This window comes from Chaetodon trifascialis, chromosome 15, assembly GCF_039877785.1.
Source record: "Chaetodon trifascialis isolate fChaTrf1 chromosome 15, fChaTrf1.hap1, whole genome shotgun sequence".
NCBI classification, from domain to species: Eukaryota; Metazoa; Chordata; class Actinopteri; order Chaetodontiformes; family Chaetodontidae; genus Chaetodon; species Chaetodon trifascialis.
Window position 1 is genome coordinate 10,501,134 of NC_092070.1, and position 14,828 is coordinate 10,515,961.

The 14,828-nt window shown below is 42.4% G+C and overlaps 1 protein-coding gene across 2 annotated transcripts in view; it reads right to left on the reverse strand.

Moving 5' to 3' along the window:
• prkcbb (protein kinase C, beta b) overlaps positions 1-14,828 on the reverse strand; it is a 98,898-nt gene that overhangs the window by 67,369 nt on the left and 16,701 nt on the right. For both annotated transcript variants that reach the window (XM_070980928.1, XM_070980927.1), the window contains exon 3: positions 256-338. In XM_070980928.1, coding sequence (XP_070837029.1) covers positions 256-338 — 83 coding nt within the window. The remainder of the gene's footprint in view (positions 1-255; positions 339-14,828) is intronic.

Consider the following 14,828-nt stretch of genomic DNA (forward strand, 5'->3'; position numbering starts at 1 on the left):
CTTCGGCTGTTAAATGTCTGTATCCAACTTCTATCAAATGCAAACACTGGAGAAACTCCTGTGTGACGGCACAGAGGAAGTGTCAAGACAGGAAAAGGAAAACGAGACCAGAGAGAAAGATGGCGGAGGGTGACAGTTGGACAGGTGACGGGTGCTCACGAGCTGGATCTGTCCGTTCTCGTCTCCCATCTGTCTTTCGCTGCTCATACTGTGCACAGCCATGTGATTTTAGATGATGTGTTTGTTTGTACTCACATCTGATGCAGGTCCTTTATCAGCGCCTGGACAGGAGAAAGTGACGAACTCATGGCAACGTTTGTGAACCACGAAACAACACACTGTGGAGAGAGAGAGAGAGAGAGGAAGGGGAAATTACTAACACTGGCCTTCACACTGTGCACAAAATAAAGTGCTACTGTGTGAAACTACATTAAAATTGATTAACTATTTTTAAAATGATCACTTCCGAGCTAGCCTAAATGCTATATACATATACAAAAATAAAACAGAATGTGATCATTTGCTAATCCTTATTCACTTATACTCAACTGAAAACAGTCCAGAGACAAAATATTCAATGTGATGTGATGCCATGTTTCAATCAAGCTGGGACAGGAGCAACTAAAGACTGGGAACGTTATAGAACGCTCCAAAAACACCTGTTTGGAACATTCCACAGGTAAACAGGTTCATTGGTAACAGCTGATAGTATCATGATTGGGTATGAAAGGGGCATCCTGGAAAGGCTCAGTCGTTCGCGAGCGAGGAAGGAGAGAGGTTCGCCACTTTGTGAACACATGTGATTGTATGAAGGATATTCTGGAACTTATTTGTAATCAAGCTTGCATACAAAAGTGAGAAAAGCTGCAGTGTGCTCATCAGATGAAATGAGTTCATACAGTTAACTGTATCTGATGTGAGCGAGCTGCACTAAATGAGAGGTGATCCTCCTCATGGTCATAGCTTTCAAATGTCAATCTTAAATTGACATAATTGTAGAAGTTAAGATCAAGCTAAATTAGACATGACTTTGAGCGGGAGGCTTGATGAAAGCTGATTCATTTCGCCGTCTCCGAGCTGCAAGAAGCAGCACTCACTTAACCTATGATAAATGTACAGAGGGATGCTTTAACTCTGTCTTAACACCCACACACTCTTATTGTCACTCCCGCACTGTTGACTCATTGTCAGCCACTCTGCATAAGAGGACCTTCTAAATGTCTATAATATGACAGAAATGTAACCTCATATCTAATATCTTCTTATTAACAGAATTTCCTGTGTTCACAAAGTTTGCCATCAACAGAATTGACAAATTTGCATTTACAACAACTTCAAGGTTGACTTTTATTCTCCCCGCGCACATGCTCGTCGAAAATAACACACAGAAACACACATGACGGATCAAAGAGAAGCTGAACGTGGCTCCACTGTTCAGTTTGGTAACAATCAGCGGTGCGAGGAACATGTGAAAGCTGCGATGCATGGTGAGCCTGTCATCTCCGCCCTGATCAATGTCAGCCCCACTGACAGGCAAGACGAACGGGAAGGCTAAAAATATCTCACAATCACACACACACAGACCCTTCTGATTGTGCCCCTGAGTATATTTACATAGTGTGTATGTCTGAGCGAGAGACAGAGGAGGGCTGCAAATGCAGCGAACAACAGAGATGGATGATGGCAGCAGCCAAAGCAGGTTAGAGAGCGACTGCTGCGAATAATAAAGGAGATCTGAATCATTGTAAAGAAGCAAGTTCAGTGTGCAAGTTCAAGTTCTCCGTGCTGTTTGGCACATTGTGCCATTGGCAAAGGCTTTTTTCTGGCAACTCGACCATGCAGCCCATTTTTGTTTGGTACCTCCTGAAACAGCCGCACCACCTTTTTGCAGAGACGCCTGTATTTAGGCTGAAGCTGCTTGTGGGCCTTTCTTTGTATCCTGAGCAACTCATCTGGCACTCGTGGCTGAAACTGTTTCTTGGTATCAACAGAACTCCTAATTTTGCACTTCTTTATTAGAGTTTGAAGACGACTGATAAGCATTTTCCAATCTCTGGATATCTTTTTGTATGCTTTTCCTGATTTATGAAGTTCAGCTATCTTCTCTCACAGTTTCCTTGACTGTTCTTTTCCAGGCAGTCAGTGCAGCCCTGGATGACGTGTGCTGGAGTCTCTCAGGAGCTAAGAAACTCAGACTATTTATACACAGACACTAAGGTGTGGTAGCCTTAATAGCCTTTTAATCCTGTGTGTGTCAGCTTGTGTGTATATCATCAGGCCAAACATACAAGGGTATGCAAACTTCTGATCAGGGCCATTTGAGTGATTTCACTTCATTTGATTTAAAAAAAGGGCACACATACAATTGTGTGATAGTAAATGGCTTCACCAGACGACAAATTTCACAAATTTACCAGGGGATGTATTCAAATTTATGAGCACAACTATATACTGTAACTGTAAGGAGAGTAGAGCTATGACTTCAAATCTTTTAAAACTTTGATTAATCTTTAAAGTGATTTCTCAAGAAAAAAAAAATAAAATAAAATAAAATTCTCTGGTTCCAGCTTCTTTTATTTGGATTTGCTGCTTTTCTTTGTTTTAATGTGAGTAAACTGAACATCTCTGGATTTTCGAGAAAATTACAACTCGCATTTTACTTTTTTCTGACATATAGACCAAATAACTAATTAATTAATCAGAAAATAAGCAGCGGATTAATTAATAATGAACCCATGATGATAACCACACGTTGCACCCCTAAACTAGAGTGACAGGTGTACACAGAGCCACTGACAGGAAATGTAATAAACAGTCCATATTTCCTTTCATCAAAGCTGAATGTCAGCACGTAAAACACTGGCACAATGCTCCTTTTCAGGAGGTGTCAAAGTACCAACAGACTTTCTGACATGTGAAATTTAATATACCAAAAAATAAATATCTGTGCAAGCTCTAAAACAATTTGGACAGAAAGCTGCCTTTCAGGTCACTTCACTGTTCATTACTGCGATACAAAACTGCCCACACACACTGAAATCACGTCTCAGCTCAGTGCTGTAACAAAGTACATTAATTCAAGCACTTACAAATTTAAGGTAATTTTAAAGTATCTACATTTTATGCTACTATTTAACTCTACTAGAATACATTCCAGAGGGAAACATGGGACTGCATCCACTTAACAGCTGTGGTTACTGCTTATTTATTAGCACTTTTACATTGCAGTATTACTACTTCGAAGGATCTGAACTATTCTTCACCCTGTGTCTCAGATGTGTGTAGGATTAGTGGCATCTAGCTGCGAGGCTCCAGACTGTGACCGACTGAATGGCTGCTGAAAATGTGAAAGTGTCTGCTTTGTCCATTCTGGGCTACTGTAGAAACATAGCGGCGCAACATAGTCCACTGACCTGCTCCCTCAATCTAAGGTAACGAAAACACAACAATAGTTATTTTCAGGTGATTATACACAAATGAAAACATAATAATGATTACTATTTTCCATTTCTGCCGATAGCTCCACCTAAATCCTACACACTGTACCTTTAAACGGATCCCTCGCATTTGTATTTGTATTGTATATCTTTGTTCGCTCTGTTTCCACACCTTCATCAGGCCAAAGAGGGGCCAGAAGAGACGGGACTGCAGCTGTATCATGTATTATGTACTATGTATACATTCTATGTACAGGGGGGACAATAGGCTGCCTCTTACTGATAATAATACTTACTAATACTATTTGCATACTGTCTCTTTTGGTAAGGGAAGTGAGGTCACACAAGCATGACAACATGAATTTGCTAATCACAGTTTTGAATAATAATACACTGATTCTTTTCTCTGCAAGTTCGTATCAGTGATGAGATCAGATATTTTCACTGTCAGCAGTCTCTAATGTCTCATTTACATATTTGGAGACCAGCTATTCCATCAGATTCTATCAAAATTTATTCTATTGATCTGGTCAGAGGGGTTAGAATTAACACTCCAACACACACACACACACACACACACACACACACACACACACACACACACACACACACACACAAATGTGAACCTCAATGGTGCTTCACTCCCACGCAATATCCTCTTTTCGGTCACACCACCCACTCACTGAGATGATACCACACACACACACACAGTCCACCCACTCATTACAATGATACTGCAGATTGAATACACAGAGTGAGGGTGGAGGGACAGAGGTAGCGATAGATGTGTGCACATATTGCTTCAAGGCAGCTGCTCTTTTGGAATATTGCAATTGCCAAATCCCTAACCAAAACACACACACACACACACACACACACACACACACACACACACACACACACACACACACACACACACACACACACACACACACACAAAAATAGAACTGTACGCTATCCAACGATATGACCGTTGGGCCAAAAACAAATAAAATAAATAATACATCTTTACAAAAATATACCACACGAGGAATGAAGTGTGCCCTCCTTTTCTCCCAATTACTAAACTCCAAACTTTCCATCCACTCTGACTCCGTCCATCCCAACAATCACCCCACTGCTCCATCTACACATCCCATCAGTTGACCCTACAACACTTATTTACAGTGGTGGAAAGTCAAAAAGGCAGGTGGCACAACCTAATCTCACACGTTCAGATCGACTCGTCTCGCTCTGAAAGGAAAATGTCTAAAACCAGAGATCATCGTACAGCTGGACCACCTGAGGCCGATGTTTGCCTGGCTGTAATGGACAAAGTATTAACGCTAATGTAAATGTTTTGCATTCGACAGTGTACGGTAGCTCAGCTTCAATTTTGCAGCATGCTTCAGTCTGTGTTTTGAGGGACCCAGGCAAAGTCTGAGCACCGCATCATACCACACCTCAACAGTTTCTTCCTGCCATGTGTCTATAGATGTTTTCTGTGGCCCACCCTGGTTCCCTGGGGGTCTGCTGAGCCGGAAGGGGAAGATGTGAGCTTTCCACACACCGCAGCCTCATCTGCCAGCCACGTATAGATTCCATATTCACATAATTATTTTTGCATCTCAGTCGATGTTCCTCGCTAGCAGTGTTGAGTGTAACGCGTTACAGAGTTACAAAGTAACGCGTTACTGTAATAACATTACTGTTTTCAGTAACTAGTAGTGTAAGGCATTACTCGTCGTCGTACACAACGCACACAACACAGAGAACAGAAGGGAAGGGGGAGGGGGGCGTGAATGGAACAGTGATTGGTCTGGGTTTGGCACGAGGTATCATTTACCATCACCGATTGGTTGACACCCGGCAGCCGGCGGCAGAGCGGCACCCGCAAAGACTGCTGGGAACCTTCCTCTGAAAAGAGGAAGCAGCGACTCTAAATTGTCCCTAGGTGTGAGTGTGAGTGTGAATGGTTGTGTGTTTGTGCCCTGCGATCGGCTGGCGACCGATCCAGGGTGTACCCCGCCTCCCGCCCGTTGACAGCAGAGATGGGCTCCGGCTCCCCCGTGACCCTGAAAGGGATAAGCGGCATAGACAATGGATGGATGGATGGTTCCCAGCAGCAGAAAGCTAGTTTCGACGGGTGGAGATCCAGTCATTATTTTGAATATGTTCAACGGAAGGAAAATAACTCGATGGTGAAGTGTACATTCTGCCCGGGGAGAAGCTGCTTTCCACCGCTTGTAACTATACCTCCAACTTGAAGAAGCACCTGGAGCGACAGCACAGACACATCAAGCTCGTTGCGAAGCGACGGAGTGACATGAACGAGCAGCCCCGCAAGCAGCAGAAACTTTCCTTTGAACATAAAGTACTACCAACATCAAAATGCAAGATAAATAAGCTTGTTGCCTCGTACGTAGTAGAAGAAATGTTACCTCTTTCTACCGTCGAATCGCCGGCAGGGGGAGATAGAGTAATTATAGAGTAATTAAGAAAAAAATGTAACTACTAATATAACTAGTAATATAACTAGTTACTTTCTCCAGGGAGTAAAGTAAGGTAAGGCATTAATATTTTTGAGAGTAATATGTAATATATTACTTTTTTGAGTAACTAGCCCCAACACTGCTCGCTAGGAGCACCAGTCATTTTGTTAGCAGTCAACATCTGGAGCTCCAAAAGCTCCAGCAGTTACTGTAGATGTTTGCTGTCTGCATCCCTCACAAAACCTCCTCCTCCACCTCCACCTCCTCCTCCACCCCCTGTGCTGCCCTCTCAGTGCCCTCCATGTGCTGGTCTCAGTCTGACTCGGGTGTAGCTGGCACCCTGCCTACGTGCCTTCATTATTTATCGTTTACATTAAATATCCATGGAAAATGCACGCACACACAAACAGCACAGTGACAGCTGCTCGACATCTTTTGTCTTTCTCTCTTTGTCATTTCTGTCTCTGTCCACCTTTTTCTTCCTCATGTCTTGTCTCTGTCTCTCCCTCTCTCATCAGTGTGTTGCATCACTGTGGCTGTGACCAGGGCTTAAATTACTGCTGAGGTAAGCAGCCACATAATGTACCTGTTGAGTCTACCTGTAACACGGGCCGGGCATTAAGTTACACTATGGGCTGCAGCTAGCGCCTCAGGAATCCTTCCTCAGCCAACGGGGAGTGACTTCTTTCACTGTCAGCTCAGTAAGACTGAGGAGAATCAATTAGGCTGCCATACAATCAAAGCTTTGCATGACAGCCTTTCAATAAACAGCGCTATTAATGTTGTTTCTGCAGATAAAACCAGCTTCACTGGAAACTGAAACTTTCCCGCCATCATCTGTAATTTTGGGACTTGTACTACTCCTATACAAGTGCTGACATGCCAAACAAAAGCAATGATTTTCATAAGCCTTTTTCCCAGGAGACAGCTTGTCACTGCATGCAAAGTCACATCAGTTGTCCACGTGACATTTTAGGTCCCTATATGTGCAACAACAGTGAAACCGCAGGGCAAAGCTACATTTATTCTATATGAAACAGCTGAAATGATTTGTCAATTTATCAATTAGACTATTGACAGAAAATTAATCAGCAACTCTTTTGATAAATGATTAATAATTTCAAACTTTTCAAGCAAAAACACCTGGTGCTCGGCTCTCAAATGTGTGAATCTGTTGCTTTTCTTTCTAATGTATGCTAGAGAACTGACTATTTTTGGTTTTGGACTGATTGTTGGATAAAACAAGGGAATTAAAGGCACCACCTCAGGCTCTGGGAAATTATAACGAGCATTTTTCACTATTTTCTCAAACAATTGATTCATCAAGAAAATAATCAGTAGATTAATCTGTAATGAAAACGTGCATTATAGTCGCAGCCAGAGTGATTTGATTCACTAATTACTTTGAAGGATGCTCAGTTCTCTAATCCTTAGGCACAAAATTATCTGATGGAGGCCGAAAAATCATGTGCAGTATTGGGATTTAAACGATGAGCGCCATGTGGTATCACTTGAAGACGAAACTAAATCCAGCTTATCACTAATCAATGACTAAGACACTGAATTTGTAAGTCTAAATGTGGAATGACTTGAACAAATAAACAGGATTTTTAAATCCAAGAATAGTTTGTATGTGGCTTGTATGTATCTTAAATTCATCACATTCCTCTAGGAGCAGACACACACACACACACACACACACACACACACACACACACACACACACACACACACACACACACACACACACACACACACACACACACACACACACACACACACACTCCCACTTGAAACCTGTTTTCCTCAGCTTCAGCTCTTTGAAGTGTCCCATGTTGCCCTGATCCCTCCCCAGCACTCACATGACATTATTATGTAATGGCTGGTTGTCAATCAATATCATCCTCCCATCAAGCCTTCTGTGTGCCAATCCAGTGTGTGTGTGTGTGTGTGTGTGTGTGTGTGTGTGTGTGTGTGTGTGTGTGTGTGTGTGTTGGGGGGGCGCCTCATACATTACAATAAGAGTGCATCATCTTAGTTAGTTTAGTCAGTTTAATTAAAAGGAATCTTTTGTTTACTCTTGAACAAGTAACAGTTTTCCTTTCACACCATTAGAGTCAGCATTTACTACAGCTGGTTTGACTCTTCTCAAAAGATTTACTCAAAAACTATTAAATTGAAATTAACTCACGAAATGTCACTGGTTTAACTCCAACAAACGCTGAACCTTCAGGGTTTCAGATTAATGGGATGATGGTTTTTTTTAATAGCTAATGCCCTGCTCCCTCTCGTTTCCCGTTCTCCCACTTATCTCCCTGTCTTTCTGTTATTTTCTAACATCTCCATTTCCCGTCCTCTCCTCGCTGTTCCAGTATATTCTGTTTATGATCTCTTGGCAGAACACTAATGTTGTACATAGCCATTTCCTCTAATGCTCTGCCAATGAGTGTGTGTATGTGTGTGTGTGTGTGAGACACAGTGACACGCTGTACAGTGATGTCCCAGATTTAGATACTGTCAGATGCTGCGTCCAGGTTCAATGTTACATTAGTCATGTTCATTAATCTATACATGTAGTAGTACATCACCTATCACTGACACAAACACAGACACACAGTGTTCCCTGCGTGGTTGAATACCAATCTAAGTGATCAGTGATTGAACACAGAGCGATTGACGGACGGTCTATTTGAAGTATGATTAAGTTAGGCCAAGGTTACATTTATCTGTAATCTGTGATCTATCACATCTGACCACACTCTGACTGGATCTATATTTCTCACATGGCATCTCTCTACGACCGTCACACACAACTGCACACATCACTGCAAGCCACACAGCGTTTGTTATTAAATTTTGTCCGGGGTTGAGCACATCGAGATAAACAGCTGGGGGCGCTAATCCTCCAGAAGGATGCAATGAAACTGCTGCAGAAGAAGAGGATGCGACAAGATGATGGAATTAAACGTGCTTTTGGGAAATTACGTGGAAAAGGAGATGGAAACTGCATTTCTGCTTGTTTCATGCATTAATTTGAGGAAGGTTACACTCCTCTTATCGCTCCTCACAGATCTGCTGCTGTTCATTCACCTCCCCAGGGGACGTTTCGTCTGTTTCCACTGCACCTTGTTGCATTTCATTTATGTCGATTCACCGACCTTTTTTCCCCAGTTCTCTAAAAATTGCAAATGTGCATTAAAAACAAGTGGATGCAAACACGCTGATTGTGAGAAGTCTGCTTCTGCCTCGTTTCAGTATGATTAATGTAATATCTTTATCTGGAATGGCTTTAACAATATGACACAAAAAATCTGAGTCTTATCCACTTCGTCCAATGTTTCCATAATTTACGGAGGAGCCATAATGTTGCCAAGAGGGATGTAAATGGCGTGGGAGGCTCTTCCAGCTTCTCATTTGGTTTCTACATAATGACACAGTATGCTGGAAAATCAGAGAGAGAGCGGCTCTGCACACGACTGCACATCGTGGGTATGATGTGAAAGCCTGGTTACTTCCTGACCGCCTTGATAAAACCTTGCTTGCTAATTGAGACAATTGATGGCGGTTTGATTTTCGCATTGACTGCTATATTTATTGACTGACTGGGTTCACTGACTTGACTGCAAAACTGCAAATCAGATCTTCTCCGTGGCCACGGCCTGGCAGACCTGGCACGGTGTTTAAACAGCGTGGAGAGAGGTCTGTGCGAGCCAGACTACTGCTCCTGTTTCTGTATCTCGCTCTTCCTACGGTCTCCGAGAAGAGGAAACATCCTGGTGAGTGGGGGTGAAAGACTCAAAGAAGAAGCTGATGCAACAGGAGGAAGACGGCAAGGAGAGGAGCAACGAAGAGAAAGCAAGAGGAAGAAAGTCAATAATCTGAACAAAACACGCCATTCACCTTGGGCACCTCCCCTTGTGTGTGTGTGTGTGTGTGTGTTTAGGTGTGTGTGTGTGTGTGTGTGTGTGTGTGTGTGTGTGTGTGTGTGTGTGTGTGTGTGTGTGTTGTAAGGGCTTATATAAGGGGGCTGAACAGCCTACGCCAATGTATAAATACCCACGATGCTGCTGGTGAAGCAGGGAGAAGGGTCAGAGTGAGTCAGCACACCCATATCACTCCTCCTCTTTCTCTCTCTCCCTTCCATCAATCCATCCTCTCTTCTTCTTTCTTCTTCTCTCTTCTCCTCCTCCAGCTCTACATCTCTAATTTTTCATGCTGTTGCCGTGCGTCTCTTCACAGGAAAAACACGGAGGATTTCGCTTGGCAGGCAAACTCTGACCTCCAGTTAGTGTTGATCGTAACAACCAGTGTAAACAAAACAAAACAATCAATTACACGTTCACAGCAGGAGCCTTTTCAAATGCAACTCTTTGATGTCAAGGCTTTCAAAAGATCTGCCACGCCGAATTCTTGCGCAGGTTGAGGTTCAGCACTGAAAGTCTATTCATCCTCCTATTCATGCGGGCTTTTTTATAATTTATTTTTGTGACTGAGAGCAGGGTCCATCTGTTCTTTAAGTGGCCTTGCTGTGTTTTTAATTTCAGAATTGCCCGGAGCAAAGCAGAGAGACACTTGGTCATTTCGTTGCACTCCTCTCAGGCCACTCTGTTAAGACATTTTTAGCAGGCAACTAGCTGCCACTGACAGCACACATGCAGAATGTCACCATGTATTCCTCTTGTTCTTGATAGGCCACCACTGACATTTTTTATTACTTTAGTTTTGTATCATTAGCCAAACGTTTCATAAATGACATAAAGGAACCTGTCTTCCTTATTGAGTCGCATCTCAACTGTCATACGCATAATCACTCAAGTGCATTACTTAACACAGCATGGTCATTATAAATGTGATCCATGTAAGTGATCACTAAACTGACAGATGTGTTACATATTGTTTACACACTGGTTAAAATTGTGAAACGGTGTCCTGACTCACTGGCCTAATAGCTGAGCTTCTGGTGACCTTCTAATAACGTTAAACAGCCTTGCTTGTCTGTGCCACCTGTGAACATTGGTTAGTACAGTGTGTTATCCCTTTCAATAGTGTACTATCTTACATTCAATTAGGAAAAAAAAAAACAGGAGACACTACAGTCTGGCTGCCTTCACGCTCCGTTCGATTTCAGTTTCAGCTCTGTGCCAGCGCTGTGAAAGAATTCTGGCACAAGACGATTTTATGTGGTCCAGCTTCCACCTCCACCCTTATCCTCTCTCTCATTCACTCCATCTCTCTCTCTCTGTCTCCCATTCACTGCATCCCTCTCGCCGTCTTTCATTCACTCCTTCTCTCCATCTCTGTCCATCAGAGTCCCTCTGGTTGTCCCTTTGACTTCTTCCTTCCATCCCACTCTCCCCGTCTGATTCATTCATCTGTCTCTTATTCTGTCACTTTTAATTCCATTCCCCCTCTCTCTTTATCACCTTCTGTCTCCGCCGTATTCTCGTTCTGTCTCTCATGCTTGATTTCATGGTGCTCATGCTTTTTGTCAGCATTGCCTTGATTCACGCTCATAAAGTTGCAAACTTGCAGACCGGTATGTGCAGACTGCAGATGAGCAGAGAAAATATATGTTACATTGAGAAATAAAAACATGGATCTTTACAAACTTAGATATTTATTTAATGGTCGAATCTAGTCTTGACATGAGCAGCTGTACATGAAAATATGTGCAAAATTGGCTAAATTTGCTAAATTATCAACAATGAATGGTTTGCTTTATAAAACGTCATAAAACGACAAAAAGGGAATAAGAGTTAACAGCAATGCTAGCAGCTCCATGAGACTGTTCTTAGCCTTAGTGATGCTTTTGAGCTAATGCTAACATCAGCATGCTAACCTGGTCGCACTGACAATGCTAACATGCTGATGTATAGCAGGTATAGTGTTGACCATGTTCACTCCGTTGGTTAGGTGTGTTAGCATGCTAACATTTGCAAATTCAAACAAAGCTGAGGCTGATGATGATTAGTTTTAAGCTATTTGCCCATGAATCAAAGTTTTGGGCAAAAAAAAAATCTTGCTGTCTATAAATGTCATGAAGAAGAAAAAAAAAATGGCTGCCACAACTTCCCAGAGCTTGAGCTGATGCCTTAACATCACTTCTTTTATCCAGCCAACAATCTAAAACCCAAAGATATCCAATTCAATGACATAACAGCAAATGTTTTTGGATTGATAATTAAAAAGAAGTTAATCTATTATCAAAAGTGCTGCTGATCTTCTGTCGATGGACTAACTGTTTCCGATGCCAGCTTTTGGTTCTTGACAATATTCAATTCTCAGATGCATTTCGGTCTGCACCAAAAACAATATCCATGGTTCAATTTTCAGTCCTATTTGTAAGGAGAGATAATAATTTAGAAGAGGCAGAAGGAAGGAGGCTGGAAAGCAGCACTAACTGTAAAAAATAATGACATTTACATTGTTAATCTTTGCACCAACAACAGCTGTCTCTTCACTTTCTCTGTGTGTGGAGGGCACTTAGTTTCCTCTCACAGCAGAAGTACATCTACCTCCACAATCTGACCTGAGCAGCAACTTCTGAACACGTCCAGCCAAAACACACAGCCACACACAGACACACACAAAACCCTGTAATCTCCTGTACTGTACATCAACTTTTCTCCTGCCCTCCTCCCTCACTCCCTCCACTTTTCACTGCCACTTCACTCTCTCTCTCTTAACTCCCACGCAAACAATACCTGCTGTTTTGGTCCAGACGGCAAAGAAAAATAACTGAGGGTAGGAAAGAATAAGTTCGAGAAAATAGAATGCTTGAGTGCATAAATTAGATATATACGACTGTTCCCTGTATGCTGAAGAGCATTGTCATCATCCTCTGCATGCAGTTTCATCTCATCTGCTGATTTACTCATAAAGAGAGCGGTGTGGTATGAAGAGGATGAGAGAGCGAGAGTGGGAGAGAGAGGACAGAGGGGTGAGAGTGAAGAGCTGCTGATATTAACAAGAGAGCTGATGAGACTAACGGGTTTGGAATACCAAATAATGAACTAAATACAGGTTGTAAGGATGCTAACATGCAGTACATGGAAATGAAAAAAATAAATGCTGGCACAGGGATTTGATAATGTGACTTACACCTGCAAAGATGCTCAGAATGGACACAATATCAAGGACGCTCAAATGCGAGCCCGTACAATAACCTTGCAATGAACAGTGTTTGTGAAACATAGGAATTCAAGGTTTTGTATGGCAGAGAGGTGTGCATTCAAGCCTAGGGTCGTTTCTGAGGCTGCGGCCTGTAGTGTTGTTGCACTGGATGGGGCTGTTTAAATGGCAAACAAAATATGAAAGACCTGCCCTCAACTCTGAAACGCCAGTGGTCAACAGTCTACTGTGGTTTTGTGCTACAATCACCGACAATATAATAAGAATAATAATATTCGCTCATCTAACAGAACGTGTGGTTTTTCTGCAAAATTCTGAGGCACATTGTAAGTGATGCATTAAGGTCTGCAAATAGACTATATTGAGCTTTTATCCAAAGTGCTTTACAATTTCTCTCCCATTCACTCATTCACACACACACCAATGGCACTGAGCTACCATACAAGACACTAACCTAACCAGCCGGTTCAATGCTTTGATAAGGACACTAAAACATATGAACAAGAGGAGCAATTACTGGACTACCTGCTTCCATCTGCCGCTGCCGCCCATTGTCTTTTCCTGCATAGAGGCAATTTTCAATAAACTGCTGTGTAATGAGAATGCTCATAAAATAATCTAATGGAAAGTTACACAAAATGTAAAAGCTCCTCTGCAATTTCTGGTGCTATTCAGTGTTATATTGCATTAGTGCGTGGAAACACTGTGAAAGCTGTCAAGTAATGACGCCAGATACTAATTCCAAAGTCTGTGTCGTCATGTTTTATTCCCGCCCATGGTGAAGAATGTGGAAAGAAGAAATTTACCATGTTGTCCTCCACCCTTAATAGCTTTTAATGAAGTTACACAAAGCAGGACACCCCGCATTGTGCGGAGCTGGAGTCGTTATCAGTGTTGCTGGAACAGAAAGCCAAAAAACAACACAAAGCACAATAATTACCTCCAACTAAAACAACAGCAGTCGCATTATTTTCATCCACTGTTATGGTGCTACAGTTACAGTGGTGTGTCTATATTGTGTGTATGCGTGTGTGTGCGCTTTTGTGGGCAAGGCAGGGCACAGTCTACAACAACTCGCACGTGCTTGGCAACAGACCAGTGCTGCTTGGCTGCTTGTTATCCTCATTACATGTGCAGACACACAAACATACACAAACCATTTATATGCATACACACATAAATATATAGACCAAAAAACCTATTTTGACTTTTGTTCTGTCTGTCCCCTGTCCGTCTCATATTTCTAATTGGTTTTAACAACGTGACAGGAAAAACCATTATGGTTATGAGGTTCATCTACAAAAAAGAAACAAAAGATAATGATGATGAAGATAATGTGGGTGGGTGATATTTCAACAATACAGCTAGCTGTAGCGCATTAAGTCTCAAACTCAACAATATTCCGCTCATAAAGTGACAACGAGATGGACAGCAGAGAATGAGAGGAAACTAATGAGGGGTGAGCGTGACAGACACACAGCTGGAGCTGGAGAGAGAGGAGGAGAGGAGGAAGGGACGGACGGCCGATGAGAGAGCGAGAGCAAGAGATGGGAAGGGAGAGTGACACAAAAGCAGAAAGTCAAATAAAGAAAGACACATAGAGATGGAGGGAGAGATGGAAAAAGAGGTCTGGGATCAGTGCACTTCTGTCAGCTCATGTCCCTGTTGCTAGGTTACCATCCATAGATGAACGGGTTAAAGTATCTCAGGAGCAACGGTGACATAGTTAGCTGGTCTCCATCACACAGCACACACAACTTAGACACACGCATACAGAAATGGAGCAACT